The 17,882-nt window shown below is 47.2% G+C and overlaps 1 protein-coding gene and 1 long non-coding RNA gene across 3 annotated transcripts in view; both read left to right on the plus strand.

Annotated features, from left to right (window-relative positions):
• The first annotated feature begins 145 nt into the window (after nucleotides 1–145).
• brd1a (bromodomain containing 1a) lies at nucleotides 146–7,265 on the plus strand. 2 transcript variants are annotated; one of them, XM_037242587.1, is made up of 12 exons: nucleotides 146–885; nucleotides 1,434–2,862; nucleotides 3,087–3,243; nucleotides 3,314–3,445; nucleotides 3,513–3,951; nucleotides 4,028–4,342; nucleotides 4,547–5,086; nucleotides 5,161–5,287; nucleotides 5,356–5,489; nucleotides 6,013–6,122; nucleotides 6,456–6,610; nucleotides 6,689–7,265. In XM_037242587.1, the coding sequence occupies exons 1-12, from the start codon at nucleotides 798–800 to the stop codon at nucleotides 6,870–6,872; spliced, it is 3,810 nt and encodes a 1,269-aa protein (XP_037098482.1). In that variant the 5' UTR covers nucleotides 146–797; the 3' UTR covers nucleotides 6,873–7,265. The 2 variants fall into 2 exon arrangements, with proteins under 2 accessions (XP_037098482.1, XP_037098483.1); XM_037242588.1 differs by lacking the exon at nucleotides 6,013–6,122.
• A 1,399-nt stretch (nucleotides 7,266–8,664) lies between these two features.
• LOC119117340 overlaps nucleotides 8,665–17,882 on the plus strand; it is a 55,095-nt gene continuing 45,877 nt past the window's right edge. Inside the window, exons 1-4 of the long non-coding RNA XR_005096499.1 lie at nucleotides 8,665–8,715; nucleotides 9,291–9,409; nucleotides 9,564–9,647; nucleotides 9,821–9,856. This is a non-coding gene — a long non-coding RNA (uncharacterized LOC119117340). The remainder of the gene's footprint in view (nucleotides 8,716–9,290; nucleotides 9,410–9,563; nucleotides 9,648–9,820; nucleotides 9,857–17,882) is intronic.

Here is a 17,882-nt window from a genome sequence, read left to right on the forward strand (position 1 = left end):
ATGTCAGCGGAACGGCAAAAGGGGAAGTGTGATGTATGGGTCAGTCATTGCACGACACTACTTTGTTCTAGAAGCACTTGTGCGTGACTTTGACTGTGAATCTTTATGTGGGATATGACCACGCACGGCGTTGACGTCATTTAAAGACCTGCAAGGAGGTTCTCGCTCGTTCGCTTCAACGTGTGCTGCGTTCACTGTCAATTAAAGAGCATTCGCTATCTAGGTTTCATATTACCAATGCGTGGGTAGACGCGAAGTGGAATATGTTTATTTTTATTGGGTTATTTTTTTTTAAATAAAACGTGATTGCAAGAATGGTTGGTTTGGAAATAAATGTTTGTGTCCTATTTGTGTTAGGGGGAGAAACGATCAATCAAATGACCCAGCGTACGATGGGACGTAAACTCACCGCGGTGGCTCGCGTTTGCTGCCCCTGTTGGACGCTTTGTTGTCGGGTTTAGCTTTGTGTGTCTGTGTGTATGTAGCGTCGTCAAAAGATCGCGTGACAGATGGGGCTTTTGTGTGAAATACGACTCGCTACCAACATGACCTCCAGCGTCACGCGTCGAGCGTTGCGTGCACTGGGAGTTGTCTGCTGAAAATGCATTGTTGTGTTGGGGGGTGGAAGAGCCGCCCGGGCTGCCGCCGCTGCTGCTCTCTGCAGCTCTTCACTCCGGCTCGATCGCTCGCTCGATTATGAATCACCCTTTAAAACCTAAAACTAGCGTGGAGGGGATCGTCGGAACGGAACGAAGCGCCAAGCCTGCATTAGCATATGAATCCAAACGCCGAATTGGATGAGAACTCGGCGTACAGAAGAGAGCCACTTAGCAGGCCGTGTCGCCATTGCTGGCTGCTGGCGAGCTAACTGTTTGACAAGCAAAGGTACGTGTCCTTCACTTTATTCCAAAATGCATCTCACAGCAGCGTTACTTTGCAAACTTGTGCAAACATTGCAACCTAAAAGGCTTTTATTTCGCCTGACTCCATTTTTAGTAGGCTTGTTAGCTCTTCGTGCTAATGCCTGCTAGCTTGTCAATGTTATTGTTAGCCGCTCTGCTACTTTGGAATCTCAAATTATTTGACTGTACTATCGAGGTTTGTTGTGCAAGTGCAAACCATCTATGTCCGCCTCCCGCTGCAGTGCGATCGCTTTACGCACTTACTCAACTCTAACTTAGAAAACTTTGTGTTGCAATCAAAGACACACTCTGCTCTACTGCAATGTTTCCGAGCCACATGAGTCAGTACACACTATTTTGTTGCATGAATGGGAGCAGCTTCCTGGGAGTATATCAAATGTGTTTTCTGTTAAACAGTCACAGATTTCTCACAAAATCCGTTTTTTGTTTTCCAATAAAAGTTTTCTTATGTAAAGTGGCAACACATCATTGAATGTTTATTAATGCTCATGTGGCCGAATGTGTTTGCAGAAACACGGAGCAGCGAGATGAAGAAGAAAGCCCGGAACCACCGAGTCTCGGCTCCGCCGAGGCCTTCGTCGCCCATCAAGCCCTCGCCCAACAAACAGATCCTGACGTACGCCCAGGCGCAGCGAATGGTGGAATTCGAACTGGACGGCCGCATCCATCGGCTCAGCGTCTTCGACCGCCTCGACGTGGTTTCGGACGGCGACCCCGTGTTGCGGGAGATGCTGGAGTGCGCCAACAACAAGGAGAACGCCGATAAACCGCAGCAGCAGGTTCTGCTGAGGTCGGTCCGATTAAAAAACAATCAGGAGAAGAGAAAGGCTGCGCTCGGCCTCGCTGCTCACAAAGGAGGCGGCGGCGGCGGCGGCGGCGGCGGCGGCCATCCTGTCGCTGCAAATCCCGGTCCAAAACTTCCGGAGGCAAAATTCCGAACCGTGGAGTACAACCTGCCCGCAGTTCCCAAACGCCCGTCTTCTTACTACAAATACGAAGAGAAGACAGAGGAGGAGCTGGACGAGGAAACGGAGTACGACATGGACGAGGAAGATTACGCCTGGCTGGATTTGGTCAACGAAAAGCGGCGAAGCGAAGGTGCCAGCCAGGTGTCTTTTAACGTCTTTGAGTTCTTGGTGGACCGCTTTGAGAAGGAGTTGTACCTAGAGGGCTTGGATAAAGGCAGCGAGAAGCAAGCGTCGGTGGACGAGGACACGGTCTGCTGCATCTGCATGGACGGCGAGGCTCACAACAGCAACGCCATCCTCTTCTGCGACGCCTGCAACGTGGCCGTGCACCAGGAGTGCTACGGCGTCCCCTACGTCCCCGAGGGTCAGTGGCTTTGCCGCCATTGCCTGCAGTCGCCGGCGCAACCCGCACGCTGCGTCCTCTGCCCCAGCGAGGGCGGCGCGGTGAAAAAAACGGACGACGGGCGCTGGGGCCACGTGGTGTGCGCCCTGTGGGTCCCCGAAGTGGGCTTCTCCAACGCCACCTTCATCGAGCCCATCGACGGCGTGCGCCACATCCCGCCGGCCCGCTGGAAGCTCACCTGCTACCTGTGCAAAGAAAAGGGCGTGGGGGCGTGCATCCAGTGCCACAAAGCCAACTGCTACACCGCCTTCCACGTCAGCTGCGCCCAAAAGGCCGGCCTCTTCATGAAGATTGAGCCCGTCAAAGACCTGACCGAGTCGGGCGAGCCCACCGTCTCGCTCAAGAAGACCGCCTACTGCGGCGCGCACACGCCCAACGGCTGCGTGAGGAGGAAGCTCACCATATACGACCGGGCCAAAGCCAAGAATGGGCTCGGCGCCAGATCGGATAAAAGCAGAGGAGCCGGGCAGTGCAAAGGCAAGCATAAGAGGAAGAGCAAGAAACCGGAAGCTGATGTTGAAAGTGAGGCGCCGTCTCCTCCTGCTCTGCCTACGTTTCCTTCTCACAGGTTAATTTATTTTATTTTTTTTACTCCAAACATGTTTTTGCGCAAAAGATTGATGATTAGTTCGCTGTATTGTGTCCAACAAATTTCATGTACAGTAAGCAAAAAAAAAGCATGCAATACCACTAATGTCCACAAGACGGCAGGAAAGTACATCAACAAACAAATCAAACTTCACTTTATTGTTTCACTAACTTTTATTTATTTATTTTCATGTCCATGGCCAGGTTACAAACCATTCTGAACCAAGTCTCGGTCCAGAAAAAGAAAGCCTTCGTGGAGCTGGTTCTAAATTACTGGACCCTCAAACGTCAATCCAGGAACGGGCTCCCGTTGATCCGACGTCTGCAGACGAGCTCGCAATCCCAGAAAAACGCGCAGCCGGTTTGTTCATCAGTCAGGAGGACTTTTTGGTCAAGCCTTGTCAAATATCGGCCTTTTCTTCTTCCTGCAGAAGCAGACCGAGGAAGATACGCGGGCGCTGAAGGAGCAGCTGAAGGAGTGGCACCGGCTCCGGCACGACCTCGAGAGGGCCCGGTTGTTGCTGGAGCTCATCCGCAAGAGGGAGAAACTCAAGAGGGAGGAGGTAATTAAGAAAAAAAAAAGTGCTCCCGGGTGGAAAATCACAATGTTTCTCGGTTCTTTGTCAAAAGTTAAAGTTGCAAGAGAGTCTACTGGAGATGAAGCTCACGCCATTCAGCATCCTGCTCAGAGCCGTCTTGGACCAGCTGGTGTCCAAAGACCAGGCCAGGATCTTCACCCAGCCGGTGGACGTGGACGAGGTGCCCGACTACCTGGACCACATCAAGCGCCCGATGGACTTCTCCACCATGCGCCAGCGCATCGACGCCCAGAAGTACTGCGACTTCCAGCGCTTCCAGGAGGACTTTGACCTCATTGTGGATAACTGCATGAAGTACAACTCCAAGGAGACCTACTTCTACCGGGCCGCAGTTCGACTCCGGGATCAGGGCGGGGCGGTGATTCGGAAAGCGAGGCGGGACGCCGAGAAGATCGGCTTTGACGCGGTGAGCGGGATGCATCTGGACGAGGCCCCTCAATTGAAGACGTCGGCTTTTTCGTGGGAGGACGGTAAAGCCCGACAAAGCGGTGCAAGTCTATTTGATACACGTCACGGTAACACAGAGTTTTTTTTTTTCTTCCTCAGTGGATCGCTTACTAGTGTCGGCCAATCGCAGCCATTTGCCGCTGGACAAGCAGCTGCAGCAACTTCTGGAGAAGTTAGACCTGACCTGCGCCATGAAGTCCAGCCCGTCGCGCAGCAAACGCATCAAGCTGCTCAAAAAGACCATCAATGACGTGCGCAGCGACATGAGCCTGGCGCGGGTCCAGTCCTCCACTCACCACCACCGGAACCGCAACCGCAGTAGCAGCTCGGCCTCTGTGGCGCCTTCGGCGGGAGGTGTCGTGCAGCCCAAAGAGGAGAAATGGAAGTTAAACGGACATTTCCCGGACGACGAGGGTATGCAGCGTATTTTGTGCTGTACTTTTTAAAATGCATATATATTTATTTATTTATATCAGTAATAATAATATTTATATCAGGTAATAATAATAATAATAATAAATAATAGATAATAATAATAATAATAAAATCATTTAAAATAAAATAATAATAAAAAAAAACAAAAAACATGCAGTCACTATTTTGTTTCCCCCCCTGCAGACAAGTCTCTCCCGCCTAAACTCGAGCCCTCCGACGCCATTCCGCCTCTCATCCACTCGGACGCCAACCCCGAACCCCCGACCCTCAAACCCATCGACGCCGCCCCGGATCGCGAGGGCAAAACCCCCGGCGAGGGCGCGACGTACGACGGCGAGCCGCCAAACCCGCCGCCGTCCCCGCCGCTCCTCAACGGCCACTCCCGCCGCACCCTCCCGGATCCTCTATTCGACGGCGACGTTAGCGTGGTGGCCACTTCCACGTTGGCCGAGCCGGCGGACGCCGTCGCTCGGCGGAGCGCCGTACTCTTTCGTAATTCCAAAGCCGCCGGTCCGCATGAGGACGGCGGAGGGCGAGACGACCAGGACGAAGACAGCGACGAGGAGCTGGACGGCGGCGACGCGCAGCTGGCGTCCAAATCGTTCCTGTCGGTGGTGATTCCCAGGCTGGAGACGTTACTCCACAGCAAAAAGAGGAAGCACCTCGACGGCCAGGACGAGCACGGCGAGGATGGCGAGTCTCCTGGTAAAAGACTCGACATGGGTAAGATCAAAACGACTCGACCGCACGTCCTGCGATGGCTTTAGCAACTCGCGTCCCATTTTGCGTCCTCTCAGGACTGTCGCGAGGTTTCCTGGAGGCCGAGGATGAGCTCGGCCAGCCCAGCAGACCCGCGGAGCCCCGACGGCGCTGCGCCTCCGAGTCGTCCATTTCCTCATGCAGCAGTCTACCCGGAGGTCCCGGGTAAACCTCGCTCGCCGTGTCAGCAATCTTACAAAATCCCCTCTAAATGTTTTTATTTGTGTCTCCAGCACCGTTCTCAGTCTTCCAAAATGCGGGAAAGGCAAACCGGCCTTGTTGCGGAGAAACACCGTGGACGATAAGAATGAATTAATTGCCTGCATCGAAAATGGCAATTTTGCCAAAGCCGCACGAATTGCCGCAGGTAAGTTTGCCTACTACTGCGTGTTGATACACAAAAAAAAATTCTTATTCATTTTTCTATATCATTTTTACGGAAGGCCATCCTGATATTTTGCTATTTGTGGCAGATATATATAAAATAAAAATATATAGTAAATATAACAAAATATAAAATAAATCTAATGTGAACTAAAATACAAGCGTGTTGACAGGCTGTTTGAAAAAAAAAAAAAGAAAAGTTCGAGTAGGACGACACAAGGTTGCAAATTGTCAATAGCTTCCAGAGCCAACTTGTTGTGGCACTTGGCAGTGACCGGTATCTGTCTGTCGCCGTGGCAACATCCGCACCCCCCATTGGAAAAAGTCACATTTGGCTCATTAAGTGAACAGAAAACATGGCTGATGAAGTGCAATAACTGTAATGTGAATTTCCCGCCCCCGATCGTCTCTGTGCTCCTGCTGTGCCTCTGCCGTGTATGTGTGTGTGTTTCATTTTTTTAAAACCCACCTGTATCCTGTTTGGTGTTGTGTTCCCGCTTCCGTAGAGGTTGGCAACAGCAATATTTGGATGCCCGCTAGTGCTGCAACAGTTGCACTGGAACCCCTAAAGCTAGTTTGGGCCAAATGTAGTGGCTACCCCTCCTATCCTGCCTTGGTGAGTGTTTTGGACCAAATAACACACATCATAACTTGAATATATATATATTTTTTTTTTACTCCGGAAAGAAAATTTGACAAACTATCTGTAACACAACATTTTTCTAAAAGATGTACCTTGGCGCCACACAGGTTGGGGCAATTCTAAAAAGCTATCGGTAATTGGAATGAATCGAGCTGAGTTGCACCTAACCGCTTGGCCCTCTAGGGGGCGCAATTTAACAGTTGGTCATCGACTCGACCGATGCATGCCAGACTGCAAGCAAGACTAAAGAGCTGCATGAGCACGTTGACGCCGAACTAAATAAATTTTGTATTTTTCCCCGCGTAGATCATCGACCCCCACATGCCGCGCGTGGGCTGCCAACACAACGGCGTGTCCATCCCCATGCCCCCCATGGACGTGCTCCGCATCGGAGAACAAATGCAGTACAAATCCGACGAGAAACTCTACCTCGTGCTCTTCTTCGACACCAAGCGCAGTTGGTGAGCGACCATTCACGGGTTTCCATCTTACAAAATGTCACTTGAGAATGAATTTGAAAAAATGTCTCTCTTCCAAAGGCAGTGGCTTCCTAGATCCAAGATGGTTCCCCTGGGCGCGGACAAGACCATCGACAAGATCAAAATGATGGAAGGCCGCACGTCCGGCGTCCGTAAAGCGGTGCAGGTGGCCTTCAGCCGCGCCATGAATCACCTGAGCATCGTGCGGGACGAGCCGGTCAGCGACCTCAGCGACGTGGACTGACGGGCGCAAGCGGGGAACCTCCTCACGTACCTCTGTCTTCTCTCGGAGACGCTCATGTTTACCGACCGGCCCGCTCATACACGCTCCTCCGACATGCTGCTGGAATGAATGACCACCTAACCCCCCCCAATCTCCACCCTGAGAGTGTCGCCACTATCCTCACCAACCCCGTGACGTTTCCCTTCTTCACATTTCAAGATTTCAGAATGGCGGCAAGTATCCTGGTGGAAATGACGACATGGTGTATATTTCCATACGCCCGCCTTTGTACGTAAACTGTAAATATGTATAGTTAACTCGACACTAACTTATTTAGCAGCTTTGACCGACTTTGCTTTGTATGGAGACTCGAGTGCTTTGAGCAAGAAAAAAAAGGGGGAAGAGGAAAAAAAAGAGAGCAAATTGTTCAAACGGGTGAGGGGCGAATTATGTGTATGAAAGTATTCCTTTTTCCCCCCATTTTAAATTATTGAACTTTATTATCAAGCCTCTATTTGGTATTAATCCTTTTGTATGGAATAATTTTAGTCTATTTTTGTTCCTATATAGTATATTTATATGGTTTGGATACAACAATGTGTCTGATATTGTGAACAAATGAACCAAAAACTTCGCTACCCAGATTTTCTTTGTAGGTGGGGATGTGTGAGCAAAAAAAGTACTATTTTTTTTTTTTCGTGACGCGTTTGAAAATTCTGCGATAGTTGTAGGATACCTGCCTGCACTAACTTACTGTAAATCATTTTCATGACTTTATATTTGAGGAATTAATGTTGAAATTGTCCAAGTGGCACATTTTGAGTGAGAGGGAGTCTTGCCTTTTTTTTTTTTTTTTCTTCTTTTCACAATTATGATTTTCTAACTTTTTATTTTTTATTTTTTTTATAGATGTCAGAATACAGATTTTTTTTCTGGGTAGCATCGGTTATGCTAATTTCATTTTGTATTTAACCTTAGTTGTTTTTATCAAGTCAAATCAACACAAAGCAAAAAAATAAAAAATATCCAAATATGAACACAGAGTCATGGATTTTGTTTAAATATGCGTTTGAATTGAAATTGGTTCACTTCTAATGCGCTCAAGTGTTTCATGCACCACAGAGCTTGAAAAGAAGTACATGAAATTTGATGGAAGGTTATTTTATTAATCATGAGGACTTCTGAGGCTCTGTGGGGGGGCTTTCATATCCTCAAGTAGAGAAGTATTAGAAATGCAGACGTTCTCTTCACATTCGTATCACTCAAAACACATCTTTTACCAAGTCTTTATAATTGATCTCATTTTAATTTCATAGTTTAGTTAGGTTGGCTGTTTCTTCTTTTCTTTTAATCCTCTAAAACGAGATGACTTGAAAAGCGCCTGAAATAAAATGCATTTCTTGTGTTTAATAAACACTTTTTTTTTTAATCGTTGAATTCATTTTGTGAGCCTTTTATCTGCTGAATTTACATTTTCATCTGTATTTTTTCAAATATTATTACAAAACGTCCTGGTTAGTAAGCGACCCCAGTAGGAAGTGCTGTAGTTCCAAGGCGAGCCATATGGTGGCGCTGTGGCCCCGTTGAAAGACCTTTCCGTCAACGTTTGTTTCCTTTGCACACACCTGAATTAGCCTTTCAATTAGCTCATATCCCGTCATGCCGGTAAGATAAACTTGCTAAATTGATGTAAATGAAACTTATTTAAATTCATATTTACACTGTACTCGTTAGTGGATACATACGCGCGTATGCTAAAACTATTTTTCGAACGTTGGTGCTTTTGCTCTTCTCAAATTTGGCGTTTGTTTCCTTTGCACACACCTGAATTAGCCTTTCAATTAGCTCATATCCCGTCATGCCGGTAAGATAAACTTGCTAAATTGATGTAAATAAAACTGATTTAAATTCATATTTACACTGTACTCGTTAGTGGAAACATACGCGCGTATGCTAAAACTATTTTTCGAACGTTGGTGCTTTTACTTTTCTCAAATTTGGCGTTTGTTTAGACACTCAAATCGTATTCACATTTTCTAAACTTTTTTTTTTTTTTTTTTTTTTACATTCAAGTCACGTCCAAGATGCAAATGCGAGTTAAAAGTTGATGAAACACGCATTTTATTTCCAATTCAAGCCAACCCGGCGTTTGTTATTTTGAGCCAGAGGCACTTGGAGAGGGGAAAGTAGCATCATGGGGATTAAACGAGCGAGTAATGGCCCTTCAGTTATAAGGGAGCCACCTTGAAGACGTTTGAAAGACATCTCCCATCTTTATAAACAGCTTCCCCTAATCAAGCCACGTCCACATACACACTCATAGCAACGTCTCTCCTTTCTGTCTGTTTTCACCTGAGACTAATTGTGCTGGCAGGTAAACACCACAGTCAAGTGGATAGGAAACAGAGTTGAGCGTGAATATCAATCTCTCTCTTTCAGGGTCATCGGGTGACTTTGGCTGGAGACGAGGTTGGCCTCATTAGGTTGCACGTCCAGGTCCCCAAAACATCCGGAAAGTCTGCAGAGCTCACCTCAAAACAAACAAAAGTGGGCTAAAAGTACGTAAACATGATGCATTTCCTTCCTTCCTAACCTTCCATCCTTCTCCCCATTTCTTCTTCCATTTTTTTCTTCCATCACCCCTCACTTCTTTTTCCCTTTCTTAAAAAAGTCAAGTGAACTAACCTATGGATCTGTGTGTGTGTGTGACAGGACAGTCTTTGTGTCCGCCTGCCGTCCTGCTCCCAAGTGTCACCTGTGTGTGTGAGTCCAAGAGGAAAAAAAGCTCCCACACAGGTATTAAAATCCACATGGGCACCAAATTATTATTTTCTTTTATTGTATTTGTTAGGCTTTTTTTTTTTGTTTCTTGGCGTTTATCTTGTGTGTGTATTTTGACATACATATATTATTTATTTTGTTGACAGGCTAACAAGAATCAAATAATAATAATCATTTTATGTTCACAGAGATAAAGAGTGGTTTGGACGGACACTATTGGGAAGGTAAGGATAAAATTTTTCCTGATTTTGATTGTTATTATGGTCCGAGCAATATGAAGATTTATCGAAGAAAAAAATACAGATAACTGATAATTAAATAAAGAGGCCAGTTAATTAAAAATAGATAAACTAAGATTTTTTTTTCCACCGGCTAATCACTAAAAGTAGATTTTAGAGAGGGAAAGTCGTGTAATGGCCGCCATTTTGTTCCCACCGTAAACGAAACTGTTCAAAGAGAGAGCTGATTTATTTATTCATTAAAAGTAAACCCTTTTAATATACTTCCTGCCAGTTCTCGGCGTTGCCTGTTTTTTCACGCAAAAACGTCTTGACTTTTTAATCCGAAGTGGAAGCTAAAGTCTCTAACCTTGCAAAAAAAAAAAAGAAAAGAAAAGTACTGCCGAGGCGCGTTTGTGCCTGAAAGTTGGCGGCGTGTGGGGTGACTCGTGAAGTAAACGCACTCTGAAACTTGGCCTGCTCCTTCTGCATTAAACATCACGCAAAACCATCCACTTTCCATTTTGGAACATGCACAAAAAATATTATCCTCCGCCGCTCGCTCCCAGCGCCTTTCCTCGATTTTTTTTTTTTTTTGTCTCTCTTTCTCTCTCTCTCACTGCGAGTCCCTGATAGGTCCAATCTCCAGTGGCTATGTTCAAAACACTGGGCTAGAATAGCACAGGCCCTGGGTAGATAAATATTTATAGGGTGCGCATACGTCTTACCACAGAGGAGAAGTAGAAATAGTGCGTTTCCAAGGTGAGCAAAACAAACAACTTCAAAAGAATTGAAATGCAATTTATGTAAATTTAACCCCCCCACTGCCTCGCAGTCGCACGCCTTCTGCGGAGATCGCATCGACCTGATTATTGTGTCTTTTACACCAAACGGAAAAAGCTAAAAAGGTGCAGGCGTAAGGAGATTCCGGATGCCAATCAAGTCGCCGGGGTGAATTTTTCATTGATCAGCGCGGATTGATCAGAAGCTGGCCTGCTAATGGGGGAGATGAAAGCAGTTGATGAAATCTCAAAGGGGGGGGGGGAGTACAGCCGATGGCCCCCTGGGGTGTCATTTATTTACTGCTAATCTGTAACCGACTTGGTCTAGGCCGATTAGCGGCTCATTTCGCCTATCAAACAATCGGAACGCTTATTTTGTTTGCGCAAACATGCGCTTATAGTTTGGGGGTTGAAGTTTTGCCGCTGATGGTTGCGTAAGCGCTGCACCTTGGGTAATAAGTAGGGGGGGGGGTGAGTACATGTGGCCTTTTTGATGTGAAAATAATTAGTAGAGGTAATTGGCGGTCAGGAAAGTAAACAAAGCTAACGAGTTTTTGAGCCTGGTAGGGGGGGCCGGATTTGCGGATTTTGTTCCAAAAGAAAATCTACATTTAAGTCGTAGCACTTGTTTGTGGCACTAAGCCGAGTTCGAACACGCCTAAACACGGCCGCATCCCGACTCTCGCGGAAAAAAAAAGAGACTCCCCGCCAGCCATCCTCCGCTCTCATCACCATTCTGCCGCATCCCAAGGACACTGTTGTGATTGACGGGGCTTAATGTGTATCTTGCCAGAATTGGATTTGATCCTGGGGGCTCTGCCACAGGCCCCTATGTTAGATTTACGCCACCCCCCCTCTCGCTCCCCACTCCTCCCGTCGCCCCCGCCGGCGGCTCCTATCTTTTCCCCTCCCTTTCTCTGTCGAACAAATAGAAACAGAATTACCTCTTCTCTGGAGCCGCTCCCGCGCGAGCCCGGCTCCCAGCATTGTAGCGAGATCATGCGCGGATCTGTGTCGCTGAATGATTGTGCTTGGCCCCCGCCTGTGTTTTTCCAGGGGAAGTGTAGGAGAGGATTTGTGCAAAGAAGCCGGCTCGCCTTGACGTGAAGCGACTTGAAGCGCGCGTTCGCTTTTTTCAGAGAACGTGCAGGCGGGTCTCGCGTCGTGTGTCTCTCAGCTCAGGGCGTCGGGCCCGTTTCGCCGCAGCACAGCGGCCAAATGCTGCTTCACCGTGTTTGCTTCTCCAACCTCCATCTTGTTCTTTAGTCAACCAAAATCCGAATAATCAAAAGATTTAACGGTTATGTCTCCCGTGTGCACGGTAAAGACGTCGTTTCCCATCGCCGGGCCGCCATCAATTCCTAAAGCGCCCGCCTTTAACGACCTCATATGATATCGGACTCGTCCGTTACAGATCGGCGGCGGTAACATCCTTTAAAACAAGCCGAGAGCCCGCCGCCGCCGTCCCGGCTTATTCATCTGGTGGAGGGGCTGACATTAGCGCCGCGTCCCGCCTTATCTCTCCCTCGCGGCGAGGGAAGCAAATGCAAGATAGATTCCTATTCCGCCCGAGAGGGGAAACAATGGCTTTTCTATCTTGTTTGTGTCCGTGAGTGCGAGGACGCCCCATACACACACACATAACGGAACAGGCGAGGAATACCTTGAGCTATGTACCATATCCTCACCCATCACTTTATTAGCTACGCCAGTTGATGCGATCCCATACAAGAGATATTTCCACACCTTCCTTCACCAAGTCGGAGTTTGCAACTTTCCAAAGTCTCTCGCCGCCGGCAGCCTCGCACCCTGAACTTGACCCAAAACATAACTCAGCCCCTTGTCAGATTCAGGGCCACGTTGCGCACCTGCAAGCTTCAACTTGGCGCCGGACTAAAATTAGACGCTTCTAGCATCCTCTCGTGTCTTCCCGGAGCGAGCAAAGCGGAGGTATCAAGGCTGACCTCCAAGCGTGGGAATAATTACCCGCGGTCCCCGCCATCCCGTGTCCCGCTTAACTCCGGCAAAGAGAGCGGCCAAATGAGACACGGCAGCTTTTTAATGGACTTTATTTACTTTGCCGTGTTTACCCATTAACGTCGCCCCCAATTTCATCTGCATAGTGTGTGTGTGTGTGTGTGTGCAGGCCTGCCTCAGGGCTTCTCTGAACAACTTAAAGTCCTTGGAAAGCGCATCGGTCAGGAAATCCACATTTTCAGCACCGGAGTTTTTAACTTAATGTCAAAAGGTACGATAAAAGTGACTTGTCGGTGTCTCGGTCCGTTTCGTTAAAACTGGCCCTGGCTCGGATCTCGCCGCGACACGAAAGGACCGAGCGACTCGGCGCTAATGAGCTAATTTCCGTTTGATTTCACGTGTTGAAATGTTCTTGCTCGCAACGGTCGTATGATCGGACGAAGCGCTCTTTAAAGGCTACGAATTTGTCATCTTTCTATATCCGCTTAACATTCTCCGATGGAGGATCTGTTGGCACCAAGAGTCGGGGTCCTCCAAAATGAGCATTGCTCCATTTTATTCCCCCCTCCCATCCCTGATTCCCCTTTTATTGCCGTCCGTCTGCTCAAATACAAACACACCTGCCTAGCAAACAAAAGACAATCTTATTTACAGCGCACCTTTTATATAGATAACAATATGTAATTTAAATCAAAAGCATTTAAAAACTCCAATGAGTCACCCAATGAGAAAAGAAACAGTTGAATCATTTTTTTTTTTAACCTTTCAGTACGGGGGAAAAAAAATAGTTTGAACTTTTGCCGCATCTTTTCATTTGCAAAACCAAACGGCGCAGCTGCTGCGTGGTAACAAACGTACCCGACGTCACAATCGACTTGTGAAAGCTCTCTCCCTGCCAGCCACGGTTTTATTATTCACTTTGTAATTTCAAATAAAAAGAAATACATTGCGTTTGGCACCTCAAAGCTGTGACAACAGGATTTTTTTCTCTTTTTGCACTGAGCATTTCTCACAAACAACATCGATGAGGTCTTCGTGTCGTTAGCACATCATCACTTGTGATAAATTGACAGGAAGTGATCATTTCGCCCCCTCTCCCCACCTCATTCGTTCAATGAAGTTAAGAATTACCTTTTTGTGTACAATCCTGCTATATTATCTCCAAGTCCTTGAGCACAGTCATCCGTACCCGCGCTCGCTTGATGTATCACCCGGCGCGGCCGCAAAGTAATGACCGGCGCCCGTGAAAGCGCTTACAAACATTTCTGCCAAAACCGCGCCCGATGATTTTTATCTCACAAAAGTGAAATCAATTAAAGTCTGATGTATGTATCACCCTGGTTGCTCTCCGGGCACGAGACGCCACCGTTATTCGGAATGAGAGAAGAAGGGTCCGTTGAAGGTCAGTGCAGAAAAAGCAGCCGTTGCTTTGCCACTTGTTTGGCTGGAAAATGAGTTAAATCAACAAGGTGAATTTGATGGAAATTGGATCAAACCCTCAAGGGCGGCCCCGGTATGAATTCCATATTCGTTTCATTGCCGCGTAATTCACGGCTACTTTGGATCAGCACCACCTGTGCAGAAAGAAAAGGAAAATGGTATTTTCCATGTTTTTTTTTGTTTGTTTTTTTCACCAGAGCTTTTTGTCGTGACAGCAGTACGCCGCTAAGAGATGGGAAGAGACAGGCGAGGGGCGGAGCAGCGGGGAAGAATAAAGTGAAAACAGTTAGGCGCTCAAGACGCCACCTGTGATCCGACGTGAAAGTAAAACCTCTCGTTCCCAATCGGCTCCTCATCCCCGTTTGGAAGCTCCCGGGAGGACGGCCGATTGGCGAGGCGAGGCTATTTCCCGCCCGGGCCCAAAGTGATAGAAAACACGTCATTTGCTTTGATTCGGCCCCTCGGCAATCTTTCGCCGTTATTTAACTTCTCGCCGGCGTCTGACAGCAAAACAACAAATCTCCGGTTGCCATGGATCTCCTCTATTTATAGTCGGCCGCCTCTCGATATCTTTTTCATTCATCACCTTCGCTTGGTAGAAAAAAAAAAAATCTATTTTAAAATTTTTTCTAGCAGGACAGATTTTTTAGATTTTTTTGAGTTTGACCTATAAAAGCTTATGACGTTTCAGAAAAAAAAAATCCAACTGTTGCTGAACCTAAACCGCAACTCGTTCACTCCCATTGATGGCTATAGACGTCAAAGATCCATTTTGTGACTAAACCATAAATACTACAGTTTATACGACTTTATGGCATACTATATTATGTTGTTACTGATTTGACAGAACAAGGGGCTCCTTTCTATTCCCGCTGCTTACATATCTAGGTTGGTATGATCCAAGGATACGTCTAGGAATAGCAAGCGGGGGAAAAAAAAAAACTCCACAACAGTCCCAAAATAGGGAGCTTCATTATGCCATTCGTCCCTCTCCTGCTGATAATCAATTCATTGTGAATCGCACTTTTCTGCCTAAAAAAAAAACAAAAACAAAAAAACAACAACAAAAAAGGCCCTCGCGCCGACAAGGTGTCATCCTGATAACACAGTTTGTCTTTGTATTCTTGTTTTTTTTCTTCAAGTGACTTCAGCTCACACGCGCTTTATTGTCAGAAAGTAATTTGGTATCCTCACGGAAAAGCAACAGCGAGCGAGAGCGAGGTTTGATGCCTGCTCCCACGCAAGAAAAACGTGCATCCCTGTCACGCGTCGGCAGCCGCCCCAAACGCTTTCATCGTTTCCCTCGCCGTCGGGGAAAACAGTCCATCTTGTTAGTCTTTACCTTCCAGATGTGATTCGCGATTGTTTGCTTTATTTGCATACCCTCGCCACTAATCGGAGTCAGTCGTTATATCAAAGACGAAATGTTAGCGCTCGGTACCGCTGTCCCATTTCACCTTTCATTTTGGTAGAAGAGGAGGAAAGTGGGCGGAGCCATCCACGGACGCTATCGTATAGCCACAGCTCTAATTACTTCCACACTCCTCCCGCGTGTCTTTGATGGATTCTCAAGAGCCTAAAGTGCTGGATCAGCACTTTCCATCCCTCCTACCTTCCCCACACGCCTCCTTTTGTCAGGACAGGGCTTGTGTTATTAACCTTCCGTCTGCTCATGCAAATACAACGCCGTGGTCCTTCCCACCTCGCTCGTCGTCCAACAGTTGAGCTCTTATTTCTCCTCCGCGTTATCCCGCGGCGTTTGTCAGAGGTCGAAAGCGAGAAGAAATTCAAACAGGGCGGCGGCGGAGCACAGACGGATCGACCGAACGCCGCGCTTCAATTACTGTCGGATTTCACTTGAGGATACGGGAGAAAATAGAAAGGGCCCAAACAGAAGGGCGTGTTTGGAAAGAACAAAATGGAGACAGAGCCGGCTCGATGATGGAGTGCGAGTTGAGTGTTGACGGCGTCTGTCTGTGCGCAGCAAAAAGGGGTCATGGGTACTCTTAGTTTTGATGAATGGAGGCTAAAGTCTCGCCCCACACGCCGCTCGTCAGGGAAGACGTCACAAGTTGCTTGAAAATAATAATAATAATAATAATAATAATAATATATTATACTCATTAGCCTCCCTTCTTTGCCCTCTTTGGAAAGCCCCCCCCCCCCTTCCATTTCGCAATGACCAATGATGACATCTCACGGCGCCTCTCATAAAACCCATTTTCATACCCGGCCGTATAAAAATGCCAGCTGCACTTTCAAGTGTTACCGTGTCGCTTGTTACAGCCGACACAATGAGATACACAGTCGTTAAAGGTCTGCGATTCGGCAGTTAAGGGCCTTGCCGAGAGCCTAAATGGGCCTGCTGATCCTCCGACCAAATGTCATTCCCATCTATCTGGCCACACGTGGCGCAATTAATAGATCCGCCCACTTAAATATTTCACACGCTCTGGATTTTGGCACCATTATGCGCTCAGTTTTGGAAATTTTGCCGGATTTTTTGGGTTCGGAAAAGAGAACAACAAAAAAAAAGCTTTTTGAAGGACACACAAAAGCTATGTTTGACGAAATAGTCTAGGCAGGCATTACGAACTACTGTTCTCCTAAAACAATGTTGCCATGGCGTCGGCCTTCACTTTTTTTTACAGTAATTTGCAGACGAGCGCCTTAGCAACACGGTGGACGTTAAATCAAATGTCAGAAGCGCTGGCCGGGTGGACCTTTCAAATAAGAGAACACACGTGGAGGCAAGCCGCCGCCGCCACCGCCGACACACACATACAGTCGTAGTCACTGCGGATTTCGAGCGGCCCCGGGGGGGGGTGGGAAGGCGCTAAAAAGATGAATACATCCAACTGAGCGTTCCTCTTTTTTGTCCCCCTCGCCGTGAAACGTAGAGCACTTCCACTCTGCCATCTAATCTTGTCTAGTTCTCATCACAGGCTTTTCATTTAAACACCCCCGAGGTGCTGTCAGCACTTCTCCCGATGGGCAATTTGATGAGTTGTCATAGGAACACTGTTGAGTCGTATGTTTGTGTGTGTGTGTGTGTGTGCGTGTGCGTGTGTGTGTGTGTGTGTGTGAGAGAGAATTTAGTTCGATTTTTAAACCCTTTAAGGAATAAACGAGCCACTTTATGGTTAAATACAACCCCCTCATCTTAAGAGCAGCCAATATCCCTTCTGTTAGTTTTAAGGCCTCGGTTTTGAGATCCAATGCCAGTCGAATACCTTATATTTATTTTTGAATTTGCATTCTTGACCTATATTTCAACATTGCTAGTTGTTCCGTAGTTTATTGCTCGGAAGAACACGCTTGTAAGTCACCTTCCCATCCTCGGCTACTTGTGGTTGTCCATTCGCTTCACGTAGTGTTTGGATCAGGTGGTGCGTTTATTTCCACCAGGAATGCCAAATTCTTATCAAACACATGCTCTGCCGCTATTCGTCATTACCGAGGAACAAAAAAAAAAAAAAAAAGTTGCTTGGCCCCGGCCTATTATTTCCAATTTCTCCAGGAGAAAGTTAATCTAATGAGCATTATCGGCAGCTAATGGGAATTATAATTAGTCAGATGCGGCAGATTATCTGCACGTAATTAGCTGTGTCTGTCAGCTCCAATTAGCGTGACAGAAATGAGGAGACTTTGGAGTTGGTTGCGCCGCTGATGACGATGATGAGAGAGGCGAGAAGGGCGAGGGGGATGGAGAGATGGAGGCGGGAGACACTTTACTGTTTTAAATTAGCCCAAAAAATGATGGATTTTCCACACACATCCATTTCGTAGTATTACAGCAATAACCGTAGCTGTAACCGGGGATGAATACTGGG

Source organism: Syngnathus acus, chromosome 23 (assembly GCF_901709675.1).
Source record: "Syngnathus acus chromosome 23, fSynAcu1.2, whole genome shotgun sequence".
In the NCBI taxonomy this organism is placed as follows: Eukaryota; Metazoa; Chordata; class Actinopteri; order Syngnathiformes; family Syngnathidae; genus Syngnathus; species Syngnathus acus.